The sequence below is a fragment of the Bos javanicus genome, chromosome 23 (genome assembly GCF_032452875.1).
Source record: "Bos javanicus breed banteng chromosome 23, ARS-OSU_banteng_1.0, whole genome shotgun sequence".
NCBI classification, from domain to species: domain Eukaryota; kingdom Metazoa; phylum Chordata; class Mammalia; order Artiodactyla; family Bovidae; genus Bos; species Bos javanicus.
In genome coordinates this window covers 17,053,332-17,079,238 of record NC_083890.1, presented here as the reverse complement: position 1 = coordinate 17,079,238, position 25,907 = coordinate 17,053,332, and the positions used below count along the sequence as shown (strand labels likewise).

The 25,907-nt window shown below is 54.3% G+C and overlaps 1 protein-coding gene across 8 annotated transcripts; it reads right to left on the bottom strand.

Moving 5' to 3' along the window:
• Positions 1-101: 101 nt before the first annotated feature.
• TJAP1 (tight junction associated protein 1) lies at positions 102-24,129 on the bottom strand. 8 transcript variants are annotated; one of them, XM_061398272.1, is made up of 16 exons: positions 24,023-24,129; positions 23,440-23,535; positions 14,241-14,370; positions 13,219-13,289; positions 12,187-12,285; positions 10,538-11,520; positions 10,038-10,121; positions 7,249-7,346; positions 6,445-6,570; positions 4,895-4,923; positions 4,087-4,248; positions 3,811-3,877; positions 3,553-3,582; positions 2,682-2,789; positions 2,505-2,588; positions 102-1,865 (listed from the first exon to the last, which is right to left on the bottom strand). In XM_061398272.1, the coding sequence occupies exons 9-16, from the start codon at positions 6,541-6,543 to the stop codon at positions 768-770; spliced, it is 1,677 nt and encodes a 558-aa protein (XP_061254256.1). In that variant the 5' UTR covers positions 6,544-6,570; positions 7,249-7,346; positions 10,038-10,121; positions 10,538-11,520; positions 12,187-12,285; positions 13,219-13,289; positions 14,241-14,370; positions 23,440-23,535; positions 24,023-24,129; the 3' UTR covers positions 102-767. The 8 variants fall into 8 exon arrangements, with proteins under 8 accessions (XP_061254256.1, XP_061254252.1, XP_061254253.1 ...); XM_061398268.1 differs by lacking the exons at positions 10,038-10,121; positions 10,538-11,520; positions 12,187-12,285 and adding an exon at positions 14,460-14,572; XM_061398269.1 differs by lacking the exons at positions 10,038-10,121; positions 10,538-11,520; positions 12,187-12,285.
• Between the last annotated feature and the right edge of the window lie 1,778 nt (positions 24,130-25,907).

Sequence of the window (25,907 nt, the reverse complement as noted above, 5' to 3'; positions counted from 1 at the left end):
AGGAGGAGTCAGGAGCAAAGACTAGGACATGACTAGGACTGGGGATACCCAAGAATGGGGAGAAGACTGGAAAAGGAAGGTCAGTGATACAAATGAGGCCATTCCAGTAAAATAGTTTTATTTAATTTTAAAATAGTTACCGATGTGAAAATTTCCCAGTGCTGGGAGTAACAGTCTAGAGCCAAGGTTGGGAGCGGGGCTAGGCTTCACCGAGAGCCCAGTTTAAGGCCCCTGAATCCCACCCTCTACTCCCTTCCAGAGGGAGGAGGAACATCTGAGGAGCCCTGAGTCAGTCCTCTCCCGCACCCCCGAGGGCCTGCTGCGCTAGGCCCCTTGAAGGCAACAGCTCGTGCAGAGGATTGAAGGAGAGGGAAACAGGTCAAAAACTAGAACTTAGAGGTTGATAATCCCAATGACCCCCTACACTCTGGGGGGAAAAAAAAAACTGGTGGCTATGAAAAGAGGATGGAGGATGAACACTGATGTAATAAACGCCCCAGCTCCCCAGAACAGACCAATTTGGGCTGACTGGAAGGTCATGAGCCCCAGCTGCACGTTACCATTGGAAAATAAATATTCCAGGAGGGAAAAACCACGAGGCCAGCTGGTGCCAGTTACAGTCAATGCAGCTGAAAGGCCTGGTGTGGCCTGACCCTGTTCACGCAAGGAGCAGAGGCCAAAGGCCTGGGCTGGGCGGAGACCCTGAGCTGCAAGGGCAGGGGCGCCCTGCAGTCCCAGTGCAGCAGCGGCGGAAGGCGAGCCAGGCGCTAGTGGAGCAGGGTGCCCTGCTCCTGGGCCTGCGTCAGGCTGTCCTTGCGGTGCAGGTGGTGCACCCCCATCCTCTTGGGGCTGCGCTGGGGGCGGCTGGGGCTGGGCAGTGCCCACACCCTGCCCTCAGCGCGAGGCGCGCTGGGCCCCTCCTCAGTGCCAGCATCGCTGGGCAGCAGGCTCTGGCGCTCCTCCTCCAGGCTGACAGGCAGATTCAGCTCTTCCTCGTCCTCTTCCCTGGGAAAGCCAGGGTCAGCTTCGGGCAGCAGCAGAAGCCCGCTTTCACCAGGTGGGGATGATGGTGCCTGCACCTCATCTCCACCAGCGGGCCCAAGGGCGAAGTGGCGCTGCAGCTCAGGGAGTGCATCCCGGCCGAAGGCCGTGCGCTGGGCCACAGCGGCCGGGGGCGGAGCGCGGTCCACAAACGCCCGCTGCCAGCTGGCCAGCAGGTCCTCCTCGGAGCTGGCAGAGCTGGCCGGGGCACTGAGCGCCGGCGGGGCAGGCCGGGGCTGGTGCTGGGGGGAGGCCTGGGCTGAGGCAGGGCTGCTAGGCACCGGGCTGGGGCGGGCCCGCTCACTGCCCTCCTCCACCAGGCTCAGGGAGATGGCCTGGCGAGTGGCATATGTGCAGTTGGGCAGGGGGCTGTTGCGGGGGATCCGCACCTTATCCTCAGAAAACTCAATCACCCTGCGGCCAGGATACAGTGGATGTGGCGGAGATGGGGTTGGGTAGGGGCTCAGCTTCTCAAAGGCCGGCAGGGGCAGCTCCTCCTCTGGGGAGCCCCCGGCAGTGCCCAGGGAATGGCACTCCCCGTTGGGTTGGGGGCTGGGGCTGCTCGGGGCTGGGGGGCTAGCTGAGTCACCCGGGTCACCCCCACTCATATCCACATGCACGAAGACATCCTCAGCCAAGGGGTGCCCGGTGCTGCCTGACTGGGCCGAATTGAGCAGGAGAGACTCCGGCTTCTCCAGCACGCGGGCAATGACCGAGGTGGGCACCACAGCCCCAGGGGCCAGGCTGGGGGCAGGCCCGGGGCTGGCGGCCTCTTGACCACTGTGCAGGTGTTTCCGAACCATATCCTGTAGCTCACAGGGCAGCTGGGGTACAGGAACGAGAAAAGGAAAGAGACATGAAGGATCCCAGCCTAAGACAGCTTGCTTCAGGGCAAAAATAAAGGCTGCCATGTGCAAGGCTCCCTCCTCACAGTGTGCTGGGCACTTTGCTATCACCTGTTCTCACAGCACACCGAGGTATGTCCTCATTTTGCAGTGAAATGACTTAAAGCTTTTGATCAACACAGCCAGGATGTGACCCCAGAACTGGTGCTAAGGCCCACTCCTGTCGACCCTGTCAGCCCTAGGCTGGAGCTCTGGGGTCTAGAGCTTCCCCTTGGAGCAAGGGGCTCTCTCAATTATCTTATGGCCCATACTTCTGGCATCCCCCTCCTTCCTTCCTGCATCAGATCTGGAAACTGAGACCCTCTCCGCATCTCTGTTCCAGAAATACCCATAGGGCCAGTCCTCACCCTGCCCCTAGTGATGGCCCTTGAGAGCATGCAGGACACCAACCAGAGGCTGAGCTGCCTGGCTTGAGGGGAAACAGGAAGGCGAGGGGAAGGCAAAGCAGAAAGGCGGGGAGCCAGAGGTGCAAGGACAGGACAGAGAGGCGTAGAAACTGGAGCTGGAAGGGTCCTAGAAAGGGTGGACGGGTACTGGCTGGGAGGACCCGCTACTCACATCGGCAAACTTGTGGTTACGGAAGTGGGACTTGTTGCACTTGAGCAGCTGCACGGCCAGGTTGCAGTCCAGCCGGTACCGCTCCTGCAGACACAGATGCAGCTCAGCGCCCAGCCCCGCCCGGGGAGTGGGGTGGGGACACAGTGGCACAGGCAGGGAGGCCCCAAGATGCCGTACGTTGAGCTCCTCCAGCTTGTTGATGGTGTTCCTGGCATCCAGCAGCTTGTTGGTCAGCTCCACAATCTCCCAGTCCAGCGTCTTCCTGTCCATCTCAGCCTTCTTGATCTGAGGCACAAGACTCACAGTGAACCCAGCCCAGGCCCCAGCCAGCTCTTCCTCCCCTCCTCCCAGCTCAGAGACACAGGAAGCCACAGGTGCTAGGGCAGCCAAGGCACATGAAGTACAGACAGATGATGGACAGACAGAAGGAGACTGGACACTTCTCCTGCAATGCAGGCGGGCTGTGGGGTAGGGGCTTTCTGAGCATGACCGACAGTTGCCCAGGCCCAGAGCAATCTAAGAGCTGCCCAGCCTTGGAGGGTGCACAAGGGGCTCTACACACCAGGGGAGGGAGCTTCTACCCTGAGAGACAAGAACTGCAAACCCAGGGGCTCAGGCCTATGCTGCATGTAGCTGTTTCCAGGATCAGGCCATTGGGTGAGGGGGAGGAGGCTGGGCACAGAACGGGGCTGGGTGGCAGCTGGGGGCGCCTGGGAGATTATCTAGTCAAGCAGGGAGGGAGCTACAGTCTTCTGATCTTCAGCTCAGGGACTGGATCCACAGGCCCCCTTCCTCCAAGCGGCGGAGCTGGCTGCCACTGCAGCTGAGAGGCCATGAGTGTTCAGTGGTGACATCAATCAGTACCTCTGCCCAAGCCAAGAGCAGGCTCCCCACCTGCCCCCAGGAGCGAGGCACTGACTGCTGACCAGGCCTCCCATGAGGACAGGAAAGGAATGGGCAGAGGGCAAGGGGCAGACCCCAGCCATCCCAGATCTCAGCTGAGGAGGAGGCAAGGGCAAGGGAGAAAACACACAAACTCAGACGCAACTGCAAAAATCCAGCTGTGGCTAAGAGAGGCCTGAGAGAAGAGTACAGCAGCAACGGTGGCAGCATGAGGGGAAGACGAGAGAAGAGAAACAGTGTGAGCGTTAAGACGACCCTGACTCGCACAGCACGTGGCAGGCCCCTCCCCACCACAGCCGCCCCCTCCCGAGCCCAGGGCAGGACGGGGGCCCCCTGGCAAGTCCTAGCCCCGTGCTGTGCTGTGAGTGCAGCGCTAGCCAAGCTGCCCTCCTGGACAGATTACCAGCGTGTGCAGCTTGTCCTCCAGCTCCTGGTTGGTCCTCTGGGAAGCTGTGTAGCTGTTCTGCAGCCTGTAGAGAACACAAGGCAGACCTCCGGGTCAAGATGCCGCTCTTCAGACCCTGCTCAGTCCCTTCTTGATGTGGATCTTGGGCAGGTGCCCCTCCCAGAACTTCAGTTTTCGCATCAGAATTGGATCACCTCTGAGGCCACGCCTGGCTAACAACCCCCTGTGAACGGGGAGATGCATGCATGCGTGTCCCAGCCCCCGGTCCCACACCTGCGGAACTTGTCCTTAAACTTGTCCAGCTCCTCCCGGCTCTGGCCCAACTCCAACTCCAGGCAGTCCTGCCCGATCTCCAGCTCGCGCTCCAGAGCCTCAGTGCGCCTGGTGGCTGAGGCCAGGCGCCGGCGAAGCTCCTCGTTTTCCTGCTGCAAAAGCCTGGGAAGGTGAGGGTTCAAGGGCAGAGGGGCATCAGAGGTGCTAGGGCCACCCTGGAGTCCCAGGCTGGATTCAGAAGGAAGTAGGGGTGACAGGAGTCCAGGGAAGCGTATCCCACAGGCCTGTTGGCCCTGAGAACACGGCTGGGCCTGGAGGGTGGGGGAGGCAGAGGGGATGGAGGGGGACAGTCGGCCCCCCTCACTGGAGAAGACAGAACTGCAGGGGCCACAGTTGCCATTTGTCTCTAGTTACAACCCAAGCCAGCCGGCCCCCAGCTCCGGTTTCTCCACTGCACAGTCAAGCTGCTCCATTATTCAACTTGTGGAAACCCAGCCCAGGAGGGCCCTGCTCTGCAGAGGCCTCACGGGGCTGACGGAAAAGGCTGTAAGAGACAGCTGGCACGGGAGGCGGGAGCTGGGACTCGCCCAAGCAGCCCCTCAGAGGCACTCGCCTCCCCAATGTCAGGTTCTCATCAAACAGATGTTTTTCCAGGACTAATATCCAAACGTCAAGCTGCCTTCCAGAGTCCCTAAAATCCCCCAACTTGTACCTCTACCTAATCCAAGGAAAAGCCCAATGGTACCAACAGCCTGGGGCTGAGGGGACCGAGCTGAGGCAGGGAGGCTCTTGGGCAGCAGGTACTCACTTCATCCTCTCCGCGTCAGTCAGCGGCTCCTGTGCACAAAAAAACAGAAGCCTGAGGCTCGGCTCCGGACCACTTGCCTCCCGCTCACTCCCACCTCCTCCAAACAGCTCCAAACAGCCCCACAGAGGGTCATGTCTGCAGCATACGTGTCTGGCACAAGTGGGCTGCAGGGCCCCCCAGAGATGGGGCTGTCTAGTAACTTCTGGACCAGCCGAGACTACCCTCGCCCATGCCGCCAGACTCCAACCCTGCCGTTCCCCACACCAGCTCCAAGCCCTCTGAGTCCTAGAGGCCATGCCACCTCTCCCTGGGCTAAAGAGCCTCTCAGCTCTTCACTGGGCTCCTAGAGGGCCCTGTAGGCAAGGCTGAAGACTTTCCAGGGAAGTGACAAAGCCAGGTGGGATGGAGTAGAGTCCAGAGCTCTGATGAAGCCCTGCGGGCCCCCTGGGAGGCATGAGTGCAGGACAGCCTCTGGGGTAACCCAGACGGAGGGGAGTGAAGCATCTCGTCCTGCTTTCTCCCTCCTGCAGCATCTTCCTCAAGCCCCCACATGGGTCACGAGCCCAAGGGCCAGAACTCAGCCAACCAAAAGGCAGAGCGAGCCTGCGCAACGGCAGTAGGGAAATGTCGAGTGGCATTTGATTGGCCTCACAGCTTCAGGACGCTCATCGCAGGCAGGACAATGAGGTGCATGGCCCAGACTATGGACCTGGGAGCCACTGACACCTGGACTGGTTTCATTAATCTTGTTGAACCCTAGAGACCACATCTACAAAACTGGGGGGAGTGCCCAGAGGGCGGCACCTCGCACAGTATCTGGCCTTTTAATGTTTCCTAAATTCAAAATGGGCAAGTCGTGGATGGCACTTCTGCCCTGGGCCTTGGCACACGCTGGCCATCTCTCAAGTTCTCCAAATGTGCTCCATGAACTTCAACAGGGTAGAGACACAGTATCAAGGAGAATAAACTCTCCTCTTCCTGCAAGAGCTTAACGAGAGAGGAACACCGATCTGGACAATGTTTGGCGGTTGCCTGAAGAAGGCCTCCTAAGTATCTAATGTGGTCCCTAGCAGGGAGCACATATTTGATAAATGTCAGCCAGACAAAACAAAGCTGGACGAAGGTCAGCCTTTCGGGGACAGTGGAGAACAGCTAGGCTGAGGGCAAGCAGCTGGAGCTCCCTAAAGGTGCCCAGAGGGGCCGCAGGTTGCACAGCTCTGCTCCACCAGTGGAGGGCCAGAGTCCCCGGCTCCGGGCAGGTCAGACACCTTTGTCTGATGGGCGGCCTCCCACACCAAGAATAACACTGCACAGATCATTTAGGCTGCGCTACAGACTCTGGGGCTCCTGGATGTGTGAACGTGTCACAGCCATCCCCCATTGGTCTGCACGGCCCCCACGAGCATGGTGGCAGCTGAGAGCCCAAGCGGGTACCAGCAACGCCACACTCGCACCCCAACTGGGGGAACCAGATGCCCCCTCAGGACAGCCAGGCCCCGCCTCAGAGGTCTGCAGCTGCCAGCTGGGGCAGGGGGACCACTCTTGCTGACCTCCTGCTCGGGCCGGGAGCCAGGACTTTCTAGCCGCAGCTCACGATGCTCGGGTGGTGCCTTACGATAGGGCTTCTTAGCAGGGGCTGCACTGGTCATTCTGGGAGATGAGAGCTGTTCAACCTGCTGAGGGAAATAAGGAGGGAGGAGGCTCAGAGACATGGCAAGAGGCCTCTGAATTGAGGGAAAAAGGGGACAGGTAGGAGCCACCAGGCAGGCAGACAGGCCTGGGCCACTCCCAGGGTTATCTGAAGTGCTCAGCTCTGGTGTGCCACTGCCTGTGGGTCAATGGTGAACAGGAGAGGCGTCCAGGGCCAGTGGGAATACATGAGGGGAAAGGCAGGGCCCAGGGCCTGGGCGCAGGGCACACGGGTTGGGCCGGAGGAGTGACCCACCCCTGGTCCCTGCGGGCGTGGGAGGGCCGCCACAGAGGGAAGAGCGACTCTCCAAAAACCAGTTTCCTCAATTCCAAACTGGGTTAAGTTTCACTTCAACAACCAATTTCATAGGGTTGTTGTAATGATTATGGAAAGCACTAACAACAGAAGCTGGCACTCAGATGCTCGACTAATGTTAGCTTTAAAGCAAACTGTGAGCAGAAAGTAAGGGCTTGAGATGTATGCCCAGCCTGGACCCCTCAGGGCGGGGTGTCACCAGGTTTGGGGGCCCTGAAAGTCAAGCCTCTCTGGCCTCCAGTGCTCTCTTCACCAGCCCCCACCAAAAGGGGCCACCTGCTGCCCCCTCACCTGCCAGCCTCCCCAGGAGGGGGCCCAGTGCGGGGCGCAGGCCTCACTGCGAACATACCGTCTGTCCGTCGGCAGCACTCTCTGTTCCACTGTCCGGGAGTCAGCCTGTGGCTCTCTGCATCCCACGGCCCAGCCACTTCCTCTGGCCAACAGCTCCTGAAACCGGAGATGGGAAGAAAACAGAAACCAGGTGTCAAGGCCTGTCTGTCAGTGCCCCCAGGAGAGCTACGCAGGAGAGCCATGGAGGCGGGACCGGAGTGGAAGCACTGGCTCTGCATGAACGGCATCCCGGGCCCAGGGAGACACAGGTGTGTCTGTGTGGCCATGCTCTTGGCTTACCACACGCCTGATTCCAGAAGAGGCCTGGTGCTGTCTTGTCCCTATCCTACCCTGTATCTGTCCTGTTCATCTCCAGGGCCTCTCAGAGTCTAGAAACAACAACTCAGAGATTTGGGGGACATGGGTTGCAGAAGAAAACACCAGGAAAAAGCCTAGGAGAGGCCCAAGAAGATGCTGGGGGAAAAAAAAAAAGCTCCTAGCAATGATTCCAGAGGAGCCCAAACAGACTGCAAGAGGAGGGGAAGGTCCAGGAGAGAGAACTGGAAAAGGCAGCATTTTAGAGCAATGACGGTTCTCAACCAGGGTGATTTGGGTCTTCCCCGGCCTCCTCCTTTCCCCACCCCTGGTATCTGGCAAATATCTGAAGGCATTTTTGCTTGTCACACCAGGGGTGGGCGGTACTGGCATCTAATGTGTAGAGGCCAGGCCTGCTGCTAACATCCTATGAAGCACAGTGCAGCCTCCCACGACAAGGCATTATCGGCACAGTGTTGATTTGCCCAGGCTGGGAAAGCCTGTGTAGGAAGCCCCAGTCTGGGGAGCTGAGACACCTGGCTTCCGGGCTCAGTGCTGCTTCTGACACACGATGTGGCCCTGGGTAAGTCCCTGCCTCACTGGATAAGCTTGTCTCTCATCTGCAGAGAGGTGGCTGGAATGAGTGGCCTGTGAGGTCCCCTCCAAGTCCTTGGGGTTCCGACCTCTCCCCGACCTGTAATGAGCTGGGCTGCAGCATGGGGGCAGCAGCTACCACAGGGACCAGTGGAGGCAGCAACCTCAGGTGGCCTTCCGGACATCAGCAGTCCTGCCTCCGCCATCCACCTAACCAGAGCTGGGGGCTGAGGGAAGCCTTGCGGGCTGAAGCGTGTGTTCCCGCTGTTGGGACATGCCCTGGCCACAACTCCTGTCACATTCCAACAGGGCCTGAGGCAGGAGGCATGGTGAGGGGGTGGGGAGGGCGGGAAGAGGAGTGGCCTCCCCTCTCTGTCTGGGCAGCCTGGCCTCTGGCGTGGGGTTCTGGGGTGTGGCAGCAGGCACGAGCCGCCAACCTCCAGCCCTTTGATGGCGAGGCAGAGCGTGTCCCCACAGGGCACACACAGCGGGCTGTGTCGGGCTGACTCCCTGTTCAGGAATCTGGGCAGGCCTGAAGGGACAGCACATTCCTGAGGTGTGGGGGAACAAACAAGTCACCCCCACAGTTCCCTGGGGCTACCCCTTCAGTGGGGCCCTGGGTGGAAGCTCTTCTGGCCTGGGGAACAGGCCCAGAAAGTGCCAAGCCAGCACGGGTACCTGGATTCTGATACTCAGAGGGTCTAAGTTGGGGGGGTGGTATATATGTTAGAAAAGGAAGAGTCAGACCACAGGAGTGAGAGATACTGGTAGCCAGGAGTGCCCATGAAGTCCAGAGCCGGCCTCTGCCTTCCCCCACCTTCCCTATTCCTGCCAGCGCCCACACTGCCCTCCAAGCCCTGGGACACTGGTGTGGGCGGTGGGCGGAGGACACTACCGTGCCCGGGTATCTAGTCATCCTACCCGTGAGGAGACGCAGCGGCCTCCCTCCATGCCCCGCTGCCCCAGCTCGAGCTGTCACATGTCCTACGAGCTCATCCTGCCCTGTCTCAACCTCACGGCCCCACAGCACATATTCCTGGGGCTTTCATGCACAGACAATCTGGCCTGCTGAGGGGACAGGTAGCATGGATGTGGCTAGCAGTGAGACGGGTCAAAGTGCAGACTAGGACTCTCAGATGAACGACAGTGGTTTTGGAGGTTCTTTTCCCCAGCCAGAGTCCGCTCTTTTCATACATATCGGAGTCACAGGGAGGGACATGGCTCCTGACTGGGGAGGCAGAAGGCTACACCCTGCTAGGGAGGACAGTCCACCAGGGAGCCTCAGCGATCCCAACACAAGTCCAGGAGGGAGACTCCATGCCACTCCCTGCCCCACATCCCTAAATTCCAGTGCATGTTGGGGCCCTGGTCCCAACTCCTGAGGTCTGCTAAGGGCCTCAGATCCAGCCTGGAGGGGACCACAGTTCCAGCACTGAACAGGCACACACAGGCCTGGCAGGACGCTGGCACTGCAGGGAAGGTCAGCCCCAGGGGTGAGCGCAACGCCAGGCCTACTGGAGAACACAGGGAGCAGCAGCCGGGCAACAGGGTCACAGGAGGAGAGGAGGGGCTGGCTACAAAGCAGCGGAGCGGCCCCTCCAGGAAGACCCAGCTCCTAGAGGCTGCCTCCCTGGCACACGGCCTTCACCCAAAGATCTCCAAGCTGCTTTGGAGTGTTTCAACCCGAGGTCGACTCCTAATCCCACAGCAAGAAAGAGTCCCCCAGGGAAGGCTGGATAAGTCCAAATGGGCCACAGGCCACGAGGAGCGGGCAGACAGCCCAGTCTCTTAGCCTCTGGATGCTGCGCTGGCTCCAGGGCACCTCCACGAGAAGGCTCTTCTAGAAAGTCTAGAAACTGACAAGGAAGAATCCCACTCCCACCCCTCACCACGAACTACCTGAGCTTCAAGGAACTGGAAGCAGAAGACTCAGGATGTGGGCTACCACATCTCAGGCTGGGTTTGTGCGACAACAGCCGTGCTCTGGGAGAAAAGTGAAAGTGAAAGTGGCTCGGTGGTGTCTGACTCTTTGTGACCCCCATGGACTATACAGTCCACGGCATTCTCTAGACCAGAATACGGAAGTGGGTAGCCTATCCCTTCTCCGGGGGATCTTCCCAACCCAGGAATCAAACCGGGGTCTCCTGCATTGCAGGTAGATTCTCTACCAGCTGAGCTATGAGGGAAGCCCTTCTGGGAGAAAGGCTGAGACCTGAGTCAATCCCCCCGGCTGACCTGGTCTGGGGCTCTCGGGGCTGCACCTGCAGGCACTGTCGAGGGAGACACCCCCGCAGCGTCACGGAGGCGAGGTGAAAGGAAAGCAGCTCTCCTCACCGCCCCCACCCCCCCTAACCCCGCCTCCTCCTCCCTCTCCTGCAGAGTATTCATTCTTCACTCACTCAGGAGCAGCTCAGAGGACTCCACCGTATCTGAGGGGTGGAGTGAGAGGGTGATAGCCTTGTAATTGCCATGTTGCAATCTGCCAGTCGGCGCAGGCCCCTGTTGCCGCCTGCCCTGTATTAAATACCTTCTCCCTGATTACAGCCCACGGGCACGATTAGCTGCCTCCAGAGAACAAAGTCTACTTTCATTAGAAATGGGACTCGGCACGCACAGTGAACCTGTGCTCTGAACCCACTGAACAGCTGAGCAAAGCGTGTATCAGAGGCAGATATAAGGGGCAATATATGCCAGGAGCTGGCAGCTCCTCTCTCGAACCAGGGGACAGCTCTCCGACTCGCTCCCCTGTGTGGACAATGAACGTGTGTGGATATGACCAGGGGTCCCCCTGAAGTCAGTCCTGATGCTGCTGGAGACGGAGCAGGATGAGGAGGAGCCCTCTTCAGAATCTGATTCTCTCCAAACCACTATCCTTTCTCCTCCTCCCTGCAAACACCCGCAGAGGCAACAGTGAAAGGTTCGATTCCAAGAGCCAAGGACACCCCCTTACTTCCCTCTGCCGTCCCATCTGTGCGTCTGCCCAAGGCCCAGGGCAAAGCCAAAGGTGCAGGAGAGGAAGGGAGCTCCCAGCATCCAGCTTTCTCTCTGCTCAGGGCTCAGAGGTTACCCGCTCGACACTGGCCGAGCAGAGGGAGACAACTGAATCCAAAACAGGTGTGGCTCAAACTCTGCCCTCCCCTGCACCCCAGGTCTCTTCTAGCCCCCAAGTTCTGCACCACACCCCTGCCCCTACACAGTTCAGCTGCCTACCCAAAGAAACCGCCTGCCTCCACGACTTCCATCACCCACATTCTCTTTAAGAAATGATGACCCCAGCAGTTTATCTGGGCTCAGCATTTCTGTACTTACTGATGTCTCTGTCCCCAGCTGTCACTGAAATCAAGCAAGTGAAGGACGCTGAGGGGCCAATGAACCCAATCTTCTGAATCAGGGAAGGCATATACATCACAAAAATCATTAACTAATGCTCTTCTTTCATAATTCACCCAAAGAAAGTCAAATGGAAGGTAGCAATCATTGCTGCTTTTAAAATGAAAGGAAAACTGGCCCCTTTTCAGAATACCCCAGCTGTGTTGTATGCTGCCTTACCCCAGCAGGATATAAATTAATAATAAACCCAAATATGGGCCCTTCCTAAAGCCCCCGGTGAACCACTAAACAGGAGCATGTGGTCACAGGGACGAGCGCCTCCCCTGTGGGAATGGTCCTCAGCTGTGAAGTGGTCTCTGAACCCTGCAGGCCTGGAGGAAGCTGTGCCTCGCGGGGTTGGGGTGGGGGGCAAGACACACTCCACAGTGCAGGTCCAACTGCTTCTCAGGCGTCTGAAATCCGGGCTCTGGCTCCAACTAAGGACCAAGAAACACAAACCTCCACCGTGCAAGGGCCAGCCCCCTAACCAGGGGGGCCAGCAGGGGGTCCGGAGACTGCCCATAAGGACCCCTCCCACGCCCACCCCTAATCAGGATGGCTCCTCTCACCCTTGACTGTCAGTGAACAGCCGCACAGAGAGCTGATCCTACTGAGGCAGCCTGGGTTCAGTCCTCCCAGCCCTGGCCCCCAGTTTCCGGCGCAGCTGTTCCCGAGATACCTGAGCAAAGCCCTGAGCGATCCTGGGCGCGTGGCAGGCAAGCAGCCAGCAGAACACGGGTGGGGCCCGGGCAGGCTCTCCTCTGGGCCGATGACAAGGCTGGAAGATGCCAGTCTGTGCCCAGACCAGCCCCATTGCCCCTCCCCCAGGCAGGCCTGCCACCCCTCTGGGAAAGCACAACGTCACCCTTTTGGGACATGCTGCCTGCGGCCCTAACCTGGCCCTCTGCCCACTCTAAGCGGAATAGACTACAGGTATTTAAAAAACCAGAATGGGTGGGAATATTCCTCCCCAGAGTCATCCTGAGGTCTCAGAACTAGTGCTGGTGGCCTGTGAGAGCTTACCTGGCTCCCACCAGAGCAAATACCTCAAGTCTATCCACCGGGCCTCTCGTTCAAGCCAACACTTGACAGGAGGAAAGGGGCTGAAGATTCCTGATGATGAGCCAAGCAAACCAACCCCCAACCAAACGGAGCGCTCAGAAGTCCCCAGATCAGAAGCAGCACTTGACCTTCGTCCCATGCTCGCCCCTCGGGAAGAAGCAACCTGCCACTCCTCGCCCCTTCTGCTCTCCTCGTCAGAGCCAAGCCACAGGCCCCTCCAGGGTGCTGCTGCTCAGTAGCTCAGTCATGTCCGACTCTTTGTGACCCCATGGACTGCAGCACGCCAGGCTTCCCTGTCTGTCACCATCTCCCAGAGTTTGCTCAAACTCATGTCCATTGAGTTGGTGACGCTATCCAACCATCTCATCCTCTGTCGTCCCCTTCTCCTCCCGCCCTCAACCTTTCCCTCCAGCTTGCTAACTCTCTATTCAGGGTCCACACCATCTGCGGAGCCCCTACACCATCTCTTGTTTACACACTCCCACTCTGTGGGCACTGGCAGCTTCCTGCCCTCTGCCTCCTGGCTCAGGGGAAACAGAGGCGGCTTAGAGGGCCTCCAGGTCTCAGGTCCCCCTATCTAGCCCACCACACTCTGCCCCCCTCCCCGGGCACTGCCCCCAGAGGCGGCAGACAGGGTCTGTCTAGTTACCTGTGCAGACCACCAGGGCGCCCCGCGCAGTCAGCCTTCCTGCAACCTCTGGACGCCCCTTCTTTCCCAGCCTGGAGGGAGGAGGGAGCCTGTTGGGAACTTCTCCATGGCAAGCTGAGGCCAATGCCTCCCTCAGGCCCACTGTGGAGTCCAGAGCCAGGTCCTGCCCCCTCTGACTAAGGCGCCCTTCCCAGCTCTTTTTGGTTAAAGTCCACCTGAAGCTCCAGAGGTGGAAGGCGGTGGGGGAACCAACTCCTCCCACTCCACCTCCCAGAGCAATGGTCACCAACGGGAGCTACATCTCAGATGGGTATCCGGTTCTGGGCTCCAACTTTCAGACAGAGCTTCACTCCTCTGTCCAGGCCATTTCTCACAGGCAGGTCAAGGTTTTCCTCAACCTCCCAGTCCCCAAGAAGAACCTGCAGTTTCAAATCTTATCCTGGGATGGGAATAATGGGGATATCATCTTCTCCTTTTTCCTTCTGGCTATGTCCATGAGGGATCTTAGTTCCCTGACCAGGGATTGAACCTGGGCCCTCGGCAGTGACAGCACTGAGCCCTAACCACTGGACTGCCACAGGAATTTCCATCATCTTCCCCTCTTGATAAAGGGAGGAAACTATCCAGTCTAGCAGAAAATTCCCTTTCCTACTCTCCTTCCATCTGTCTCTGAGGCATGAAACCAGCAGCACGGTAGCTGAGGGATGCTCTCAAACTCCATGGTGCTAAAAGCAGATTAAAGAGACATGCTGTTCTAAGGGAGAACTGAGAGGCACATACTGACTGAGGGGAGGAATGGGGGCAGAGCCCAGCAGCCGGCTGGCAGGTGGACAGGCACCTGTGCACAGCCCCACCTACAGCAAGGAGACCGGGCAAACGGAGGGAACCCAGTGGTAAGGACAAGCGCGCAGAGGAGATGGCTCGGTGTAAGCAGAGGGGAGGAGGCCAGGGGCAGGAAGGGAGACGAGAGGCGTGGCTGGAGGCACCTTCAGGGTGGGTTAGCTGGCCCGGGTCAGACTCACAGGGTTAGTGTCTTCTCCCCAACCAGCCAGCTCTCCTGGTTAGCACGGTTAGCACCAGACTCGTGGCAGACGCCCTCCAGGCACTCCATACAAACAGACAGCTTGGTCTGTGAGCAGCCCAACTCCGGAGCTGCAAAGAGAGCAGAAGGAATGCCAGGCTGCAGGATGCCCGAGGGTACACACTGCCCTCTCCCGACAGGGACGCTCCTCCGGACTTACCGCCAGACCCTGCAGGGCCTCTCCCCTCTGGAAGGCAGGCCACATGCAAGCACAACACCCACCCTGCCAAGCAGTGAGCCTGGCTGGTGACCCCAGGGAGCAAGGCTCTCCAGCTGTCAACAGAAAGAGAGCATTGCCGTGGTGGAAGGGGGCACTGCTACCAGGGGGCAGCTCTCCTGTCTCACCTATTCCCGGAACACTGCTGCCAGGCTGGACCACAGCCCTGAGAGCTGCTTCTAAGAACAAAGCCACCCACAGCTGCAGCTGCCACCTCGCCCAAGCCCGTGCCAGCAGAGTCCACCACACCCCCTCCCACGGGCTCTGAGGAAAGGCGCTGGGAGAGAACTGGCCCAGGGACCGGAGGTTGCAACAAGAGCTGCGTGGAAAGCACAGCACAATGGGGCAGTGTGTGCCCGGCCCGGAGCCATGCCAGCCCAGGGAACGGGTGACACACTGCCACCTTTCAGCTGCAGAAAGGGCCAGGGGTGGTGTTTCCCAGGGAGCTGGCCCCAAAGGGACCCATGGGGCAAGGGTAAGGGCAAGGCCACAGTCAGACTCCCCAGACCCTGAGAGGGCCCCCCCACCCCCTCAGAATGGCAAAGCCCAGAAAGGCTAAGGTTCTCACAGAGCGAGCCCAGGGAACACTCTTCCCTGAAGCCTCCAGAATCACCCAGGGAAAGTGACACACCCTGGCTTAGAGATCTCCAGGCAAATGTGCCACAGCAGCGGAGTCCCAGAGACCCCCTGCCCTGGCCAAGATGCGACCCCTGGGGAGGCAGGACAGGAAAGTTACAGCACAGACATCAGCAAATACTGGCTGTGACTGATGGAGAAGTGCTGGCAGGGAAAAAGCAGGAGAACGACCCCCACGCAGTCTGATGATGAGATGACTCGGGGTAGGAAGGGGAAAACAGAGACCACCCAGGCCCCACACATAGGCCTGGCTTCTCCCAAGCCCAGGCCAACGCTGAACACAAGCAAGAGAAACCTCCAACAGGCTTCCCAACTGCCCCCTTGCTGGGCTCCCGGCCTTGCTCTGATAGCCCTGGAGGTCAAAAGGCCGAAGCCTGACCAGGAAGAGTAAGCTAGCCATCTAGCAGAGAAGACGCCAACTCTTCCTGTGGGCTCTGATCTCTTCCCTGGACTAGCAAGGAAGCGTGGCCATGGGCGACTACTTTCTGAATCCTCGACACAGACATACTAATAAATAAACAAACACGCACCAGTTGGGTCTGGTTTGTTTTCCAAACGGGGAGCAGCAAGTGACCTGGTTAATCCAAGGTTTCAGACAGCAGGGGTTGAGAAATCAGGTAAGTCTCCACCCTTCCCAGCCAGAGATGAAAGAAGAGTGAGAGAGAGAGACACATGCGAGCCAGGGGTGCTGGTGCCCACATCACGCCCACACCCATCCTGATTCCCACTCCAGGGCTCTCCTACCAGAAAACTTCATCCCAGCATAAAAGACAATCCCTCAGAGATAAGCAGGGTGTCTGCTGTGGCAAGAACCTCTGGGAAGGCTGCTCCAACCCTCCCAAGGAGCCAGCCAGCCCCCCAGGAACACACCAAGCTGGACTGGAGGCTGCAGCCGGGCTCCTCAAAGGCTCCAGCAGGGACTAATTCCCCCCTCCCTGCCCCACCCAGGGTTAATTGTTAGGAGGGCAGAACAAGCTGAAGAACAATATGTATTACTATTAAGTTGTGTTTATTTTACAGGCAATACATGATAGGGAATGTCTGGAAGTATTAATACATTAGAATGATCAGAAGGATACAGGATAAATGGTTAACAGTATTCCCTGTCTTTGGGAAAGGGCTTAGACAGGAGCAGTGGGGGAAGAAAGGGAAGGTCTTTTTGCTTTAAATTTTGTAGATTTTTCTGTACGGTTGGTATTTTCAACGAGGTACCACACATGTTTATGATGACAATGCACTGTTCCTTGACAAACGGACAAAATCACTCCATCCGCACTGTGCTGTACCCTCCCAGAAGTGCTTTCCCTTCAGCTGTATTTCCTTCAATCCCTGTAGCTTAGTGAGGCCCACAGAACAGGTGGCGTTCTCCCATTCTGAAGTGACACAGAGGACAAGAGACCTGCCCAAGGCCACAGACACAGGGGACAGAACCCTCCATTTCCAATTCCAGTTCAAAGCCTGGAAAGCTGTCTTCTCCCGGGAGCCAAGGAAAACGATGACAATTCTGCCCGGATGTAAAGACCCTCAAAGACATCTGAGACCGAATTCCCCATCTGGCTCACCTGGAAAGGGGCAAAGAGGCCACTGCTCAGCACCCAAGGGGATAAGTGCAGAGTTCTATCCCGCTGGTTAGCTTAATGGAAGCCCAGGGCTTTCGGGTCTAGGCTGACTCTCCGCAAGGCAGTCCCCCCATCTGGGAGTTCTCTGCCAGTTTATTATGAGAACATAAAAGTGCTTCACAAATAGGGGGCCGTGTCCTTGATAGATCCCAAACGTCACCAAGTAGACAGTTGGCACTTACAAGATAGACCGAACAAAGAAAGTCTCACTCTTCTACTCCCGGACCCTCACCAGACGCAGTCCCTCTGAGACCTAAAAGCACACAACACAATCCAGTCCAGCTGGCTCATCTGATCTCCTCTCAAACCTGCTTAACGTACAACGCAGCTTATCACTCCTGCCAAGATGCCATCATGAAGACGGGCCACATTGCAGTGCGCACCCCACACCAAGGGATGAGGGGCAGAGCCCAGGGAAAACTCCTTCAATCCACCTCTAACTACTGGTTTCATCCCTGTGGTTCTTCTAGGCATGAACAAGGCTGTACCAAGATGTCTTGGCTGTGAGCGTGGAGCACACCAAGGGAGGACCAGCGATACCACAGAAAAGCCAGCAGGTGACTGCAGGCACTAAAAGGAGCTCGATGAATAACAAAGAGGGTGCCGGCAGCCAAAGCCTTTTTAAGATGCTAATTAAGCAAGAAAATACACCTGTGTGTACTCCAGTGCCTCTCTTAACTCCTTCTGGCTGGCTTAGGAATGTGCGGTTAGAATATAAGGCTGAAGAGGGAGACAGCTGAAGCCAAGCACCTAGATCATTCAACCACATTAACTCAACTCTGGAAAATAATTAGTAATGTGACTGTTAATACATTCACCTTTTGTTTATGCAGGACCTTCCTTCCTGAGAGTTCAAAGAGTTTCACCAGATAGATTTTATCTGCTTTAGTCTAAGAAAGGACTAGACTGGGAATAGGACTGCTCAGCACCTCCTATGTTGTGCTAACTAAACGCTCAGCCTTCAATAAATGACCTTGCCCCTAAGAAAGACCCCTGGGTGGGGAGAGACAGGTTAACAGCCCCCCTGCATCACAGTGTGGTGAGTGCTCTGAGAGCAAACAGGAGAGGCATCTGGCTGGGGCAGGGAGTTAAACACCAGACAGAAAGGTTGCCCTCCCAAGAATCCAGACGAATCTTCCTGTGATTGCAAACTCCCATTGGAGTGCGGCCCGGCATTATACAATTAAGAGGTCTAGACTTCTGGAAACAAACTTCTCTGGCGCTTGTTCAGAACTGGTGCTGAAGAATTATTCCCATCAGCTATACTGAAAACAAAAAGTCAAAGAATGGACAGCGACCCTCAGCCTTCCACCCCATTTCTGGGGAGCACCTGAGTTCATAAGCCTGTTCTGTGACCCTCCCCCCAAAAAAAAAAAAACTGAGACAAGAAGTCTGGCTTTCTCAAAGCCTAGACCACCAGCTTCACCCAACATTTTTTCAGTCCACAAAATACCAGGGAACACGGAACCTCAAACACCCCATCCAATACATGCACATGTACGGCTGAGTCCCTTTGCTGTCCACATGAAACTATCATAACATTTTAACTGGCCATACTTCAATACAAAATAAAAGTTTAATAGAAGAACAACAGCAGCAAAAACCCACCCCATTTAGTCATCTCCGGCCTTAACTACATAACAAATCCGCCACCTACTCACTCCCACCTGTATCTACCAAAGTCATTGTTAATATCACATGCTTGTCACAATCCATCAAAGGAGTCATTTCAACGTAAAAGATGGGAAGAAGCCTCAACAAACTTCCTTTGCACACTGACACTGTTCCCCAATCTCACCTTTTTTTGTTGCTCAGTGAAAGAGATAGACAGGTAAACAGGTAGACAAGTGTCCGGACCAAGAGGAAGAAAGGAAAACAGAGAAGTCTTCTCAACCAGGGTGGAAGAGAAGCTGGGTCTCAAGAGGTCAGCAGAGTTTGAGAGACAAAGGTGAGCACGATGCAGAGACTGAAATGCACAAGTAAGAAGAAAAAAGTAAACAAATGTTCAGAAAAGGTTCCGGAGCAGTAGGAAACTCAGGAGCAAGGAAACACAGGACAGATGAAACAGAGCGGCAGTAACTCAGGCTAGAGAGTCGAGTTTGAGCCTTCTGGTACACAAGGCTGAAGACTGTGGACTCTATCCCAAACAAGAGAGAAACCACGGCCTAAAGGGAAGAGGCAGTATGTGTTTTATAGGAAAGTAAATTTTTACAGCAGCATGGAAGATAGAGTAGGGAGAGACTGCCCGTCACATTTCTTTCATTGTATATGCACCACAGCATTATAAAGCATCTCTTATGCACCCTGCTGCTGCTAAGTCACTTCAGTCGTGTCCGACTCTGTGTGACCCCATAGACGGCAGCCCACCAGGCTCCCTCTTCTCTGGGATTCTCCAGGCAAGAACACTGGAGTGGGTTGCCATTTCCTTCTCCAATGCATGAAAGTGAAAAGTGAAAGTGAAGTCGCTCAGTCATGTCCGACCCTCAGCGGCCCCATGGACTGCAGCCTTCCAGGTTCCTCCATCCATGGGATTTTTACCCTGCACTATCCCAAATGCCAGAATACAACAGTGAGTAAGACAGTGTCTGTTCTCAGGGCACTTACAGTCTTGTGAGAGTCAGACAAATAAACAGGCAATTACAATACAGCCCAAGTGTTAAAACAGAAGCACAGGACAGTAAAGAGCAGTGGGATCCCAAAGGAAGTGACATTTAAAATGAGACCACAGGAGCAATAAAGAAGGAAAAGGGAGTCTGGAATGCAGCACAACCAACGTGTACAAAGACCCAGAAGCTAGAGAACAAGGTAAGTTTAAAGAGCTGTTAAGGGATTTCCCTGGTGGTACAGTGGATAAGAATCTGCCTGCCAATGCAGAGGACATGGGTTCAATCCCTGATCTGAGAAGATTCCACATGCCACAGTGCAACTAAGCCCGTGTCCCACAACAACAGAAGACACCGCAATGAGAAGCCCATGCACCAAAACGAAAAGTAGCCCCCGCTCCCCGCAACTAGAGAAAGCCCTTGCAAAGCAACAAAGACCCAGTGCAACCAAAACTAATAATAAATTTTAAAAATAATTTTTTTTTTAAAGAGCTGTTAAGAGGCTGAATCCTACTGGAGAAATGAAGACCCAGTTTACTCATAGGACTTGGCACTCAAAATATGATAGCGAAAAGGAGGTGAAGGAATTTGATTCAAAGATAACAAATGAATACTGGGTGTTATGAGAACAAACTGATTTAGACAACAACAAAAAGAGAATGGTAACAGGGGAGAACTGGCTTAAAACCCATCAGCCTTCACCCTGAAGTTCAATCATTTGCTAAAATGTGACCCGAATCTAGGAAGTCAGAGAACTACCAAAACACAAACATGTACTGTACGGAGATAACACGTTTCAGCATGCTGACTGCAGCCCAAATCAAGATAAAGCACACCATCCTGAGGCCTGTGGCTCCTCTGTTGATGGAGGAGGGGAGCAGAGACTGACAGATGCTCTTAAAAGCACATGTGCTATGCTACAACAGACAGAAAGTTTCATCATGGGGCAAGTCCTAGGTCCGGAGCCCCCGACACCATGAGCCCAGGCGTGTGCCTGCCCTGATGGCAGAGTGAAGAGTCATTTACTAAAGAAAAAGATGGGCCCTGAGGGCATGTGTTAAATAGACAGGGCATGACTCAGAAGGAGGGAAAGGGTGAGTCTTAAATACTGGGCAAAGGAAAGCTAGTCATCATTCAGTCCTTACACACACTCTGCCTCCTGCCTGGCTTAAAGGAAAGAGACCTGGGCGTGGCACCAGGGCCTTCCTCTACAACACAAGCTTCAGCAGAAGCACATTTATTTTCCAACTTCCTCTCACGTTAATAACACAGTTTTCCCCTTTTGTAGTTTGCTATTTTTTAAAGAAAGATGCAAGCAGACTGTCTATGAGTTTAACACTATGGTTCCTTCAACGGTTCGTGTCAGTAACACAAACACCGACACAGTCAATGCATGCTAAGAATGGATCTCGATGTCATTCTGTCTGCTCACCCCAGCCAGCTCAAAGTTTTCCAAAGAGCAGTCACCAAGTTGGATCATGATGACAGAGTTTAGATTGGGCGAACATGGCACAGGGCACTCCCACACCAGTCCGTGTGTGTGTGCTAAGTCACTTGAGTCGTGTCTGACTTTTTTCAACCCTATGGACTGCAGCCCACCAGGCTCCTCTGCCCATGGGATTCTCCAGACAAGAATACTGGAGTGGGTTGCCATGCCCTCCTCCAGGGTTCTTCCTGACCCAGGGATCAAACCCAGGTCTCTTCCGTCACAGGCAGATTTTTTACCATTGAGCCACCAGGGAAATCCCACCAGTGCCTGCAAGGGTTATTAACTCTGAGAGGAAGAGGAGAGCTGAGACAAGAGCTCAACTCCTAAAACATTTTTTAAACAATCAGAAAAATGTTTACTACAATATGGGTTCACATCTAACCATCATGACAAGCAAACAAGAGACAGAAATTGCCAGTAGGCATATTTAAAAGTTAACTTCATACCAAATGCAAAAAAAAAAAAAAAAAGCTCAACTGCTTAAGCCTGATTGCCTAGCTTCAAATCCCAGCTCTGCCACTTACTATCTGGGTGATGCTGAGCAAATCACTTAACAATGCTGCACCTCTATTTACTCTTCTGTAAGATGGGGATACTAACAGTATTAAACTACTAATCCACTTACAAAAGTGCCAAGCATACAGAACGTGCTCAGTAAGCACTATTATTATCTTCATCACTCGATGGTAAATTGATCATTCTACAGCCTCACAGTTTCAAATGTGTTCTGCCAAGGAAATGACTGGTATTTTAATATCACTTTAAATAGCTTAATGAGGATATTCTCACTATACGTAAAATCTATACTATCCTCTTCTCACATCAGGAGAGCAGCTCAAACCAGTACAGGTCTGCCACAGAGAGACATCAAGTTCAATCATGAAGCAGAAATTAGGGCTGAGATCTGGCCAGCATAATAACAACAAATATATATACTGAATGTCAGGCACTGTTCTAAATACACTAATGTACTAACTTATTTGACCTTCGAACAACTCTATTAGATAGGTACTCCAACCATCTCCATTTGATTGATGAGAAAGCTGAGGCAGAGAGCTGTGCAATATCTAAAGGTCACAGAGTCACAAATGGCAAGGTCTAGATTTGGACAGGCAATCTAGCTCCAGAGTCAGTGCTCTTAATCTCTGTGCTGGCTCACCACACTGTCCTTGCTGGTTACAATCTTCTAGAGGCATCCACAAATTGTTCTCAGAAAGAGAAGTTTTTCAACCTTCTAGAAATGAAGTCACAGCTCAATAACAACACCAGTTCTTCAGATACCTGAAGGTACTGAAGTTAGTCTAGTGACAGTGACTTAGGCTGGTCTGCCTGGAGTAAGACTTTTGGGGGCATGGATGGGTTGAGAGTAGGGAGCAGAAGATGGTTAGTAAGGAGTCCTAGATCAAATCAGACTTGCTGATCCAAGCATGGAACCTTCTTACTGGAGCAGGTTCCAGTAAGAAGCATGCTCCTAATTCTGGCTTAGGCATAACCAAAGGGCATCAAAGAAGTGGGAACCATACTCACTGCGCTCTGTGCCTCCAAACCTGTTCTCTTTCCTCAAACCCAAATCCACTATCTCTCAAGCCATGGTTAGTTTTGCTAATAAAACTGATTTTGTTTTTTTGCCACACCACATAGCCTGTGGGTCCTAAGTTCCCCAACCAGGGATCAAACCCATGACCCCTGCATTGGAAGCATGGAATTTTAACCACTGCATCACCAGGGAAGTCCCCAAAACTTAAAAAAAATATATATATATATATTTTAACGTCGTTTGATAGGAAGATATAAAGAAAGAAGAAAAAAACTACCAGAAGAGAAAAAGGCAAGTTCTACAAGCCTTTCCTTGCATCACACTGCTCCAGGTTGTAAAGCAACTCTCAAATATCAGGGGTCTCAGGAACAGAATGATGTGAAAAACATGTGCAGAGCTTTGTACCAGTCAGCCTGACCTCTTACTATAAACTGATCTGGGTTTCTCCTCCCTAATCCCAACCTACCTGCCTCACTCCTCTGACCCAACCTAGGCACCAAATCCACATCCCCAAATAACACGGGCCCAAATAAATGAGCCCTTCTTACCAAAAGAAAAGATCAAAAGAGGCAGACATGTGGCAAGAATGAATTCAGGAATCGGTGACAGCAGGTGCCTAAATGGTTAATGGACACCAACCAGAAGTTTGTTTTCTTATGGCTGCCCACCATCTGTCACCCACAAATCTCCACTTTGGGCAGGAGACCAAACTGAAGATGTGATGGGGAGATCAAAGAAAATACAGTGACCGTGAAGGAAACTGCTTGTGACAGGGATGTGTTAAAATATTTTCAGTCTGATCTCTAGGCTCTTGCCCACGTTCGCCTGCACAGGTGAAGGCATACAAGGCTCAGTACTACACCCAACTCTCAACAAATCAGCGTGAGATCTAAGCAGAAGACTAACTTAGGGACCACAGGCAAAAGGCAGCCTCTAGAGAAGAGCGCCCTTCTCAAAATAAATGATTTTCAGCATCACTCGGAGCCCATGCATCCTGCTTCCAGGGAGCATGCCAGCCTGTCAACGGAGGCCACCTTACCCGCTCTGGGGTTGAGCTGGGGCAAGTCGCTACCTCTTCTTCTTTCCAAGCAGGCACTGTGATTTCTTCCAATCCCTGGGGCCCCTGAGTCTTCAGCTGAAATTGGGGCAGATGCTGCTATAAGAACTGTGGAAAGGCTGATCTAAGTCTAGAAGAGGGCCATTTGTTTGGCTTTAGTTCCCTCTTTGCTTCAGGTCTCTCTTCCTCCGTTCCCTACTATTCTCCTCATAGAAAAGACCCCTTTTCCTCTCCCACCAGCCTGCGCTAGGGCCTCCACTCCACGCTCCGGGCTTTTTACTCCTGGCTAAGAAGTTCGGCTCCAACTCGTGACTCTGCTTCTCCCTCCCTGCACACCTACTTCTGGCTCCCCGCCTGGAATCCCCTCCCCCAAGGCTACCACTGGACTCTAGGCCCCCTCCCCTCCATCCCTATCTCATTTTTTTCTCTGCCTCCAACCTTCCACCACTCCACTTCCTCTTCTCAACCCCAGAGCTACTCCCTCCGCCCCAACTCCCCGTTGGCATCCTCACGACCCCCTACAAGTATAGACTCCCAGCCCGACTAATCCAATCCCACAACAAACTTTCTGCCGCTGCCCACTGCCTTCAGACCGCCATCTTGCCGCGGGGCAGGCCGGGTAGTGGCCACGGCCGCGGGAATCCCCACGCACCAGGCGCCGCGCGTCATCGGGGGCGTGGCCATGGGGGTGTGGCCTCCGACTGGGGCACTGGGGCGCGGGACCCGGAGGAAAGCCGCGGATCCTGTAAAAGCAGGATTTTGTGGGCTGGCTGCACAAGGAAGGCGGTGTCTTGTCAGGAGTAGGGAGATAGCGAGATAGCGAGAAGGGTGGGGAAAGACTCTGGTATTCAAAAAGAAAAACAAAAAACAATGGGAGGAAAACAGCACAAAAATGTAGTGAGAGTTGTAGCAATGGTTCCCCATCACTCAAAGGGTAAAAGGCAGCTTCTCAGCTTGTCACGTGGAAATAGGCAAGACCTAGCTTCTTCGCCCCTTCACCAGCCTCATCTTCCACCTCTGCCTGGGACTTCCTGTTCGCCATTGCAAGTCCTCTCCTCCCCTTGCACTGTGAATTCCTGCTCTTCCTTCAGCCCTCAAATCAGATTATCACCTCCTCCAGGAAGCCTTCCCCAATTTCCTAGATTGGATTTGGTGCTCTTTTGCTGGTTATCTCTAATCACTAGAAGGAAATGGCAACCCATTCCAGTACTCTTGCCTGGAAAATCCTATGGACGGAGGAGCCTGGTAGTCTACAGTCCATGGGGTCGCAAAGAGTCGGACACGACTGAGCGACTTCACTTCTTGTAGCCACTTACACTTCATTGTAGCTACCCTATGCTGTAATTATTTATTTGCACTTTGTGTCCCTTGCTAAACTTGCTGCTCCTTCAGGGCAAAGCCTGAATCTGAGTATATCTTCATACCCTGGCAGGTGTGTGGCTCACAATAAATGTGTAACAAATAAATAACATAACATCCCATGTGCTAAGCATATATCTGCCTCAGGACTTTTCGGTTTACTGTTCCCTGTGCCTGTGATGGGCTACTTCCAGACAGTCCCACCCATTTGTGTCTCTGCTCAAATGTTACCACCTCAGAGAAGCCTTCCCTGGCCACTCTGTCTAAGACAATATCCCCAATCACTCCCTGCTTGGGGCTTCCCTGTAGCTCAGATGGTAAAGAATATGCCTGCAATGCAAGAGACTGGGGTTCAATCCTTGGGTTGGGAAGATCCCCTGGAGAAGGGCATGGCAACCCACTCCAATATTCTTGCCTGGAGAATCCTGTGGACAGAGGAGCCTGGTGAGCTACAGTCCATGGGGTTGCAAAGAATCAGACATAATTGAGTGACTAACACTACACCAATTCATGGGGTCGCAAAGAGTCGGACACGACTGAGCAACTGAACTGAACACTACAACACACTACTACACCACACTACTACTACTACTGCTCCCTTACCCTGCCTACTATTATCTGACATATTTTTCTTTGTTGATCATCTCCCACTATACTGCAAACTCCAGAGCTCAAGAACTTTCTCTCATTCATTACTGTATCCCCAGGATCTAAAATAATGCCTGGCATAGTAGATACTCAATACATGTCTATTTTATTTATTTTATTTGGCTGCACTGCATGGCATGCAGCATTTTAGTTCTCTGACCAGGGATCGAACCTGTGCCCCCTACATTGGAACCATGGAGCCCTAACCACTGGACCACCAGGAAACTCCTCACAATAAATGTTTGTGGAATGCATAAATGGCATGGAAAGAAGTGATGGAGGAATTTTGGAATGTAGTGATGGGGAGAAGAGGTTGAAAATACTATAAAATAGAGAATGCATAAATGGAAGGTACAGGTCCCCAAGGCCAGACTTGGCCACATCCGGTATGGGAGTGAAGACAGAATCCAGACTCAGGAAGGAAGGGAGGGAGCAGGATGAGA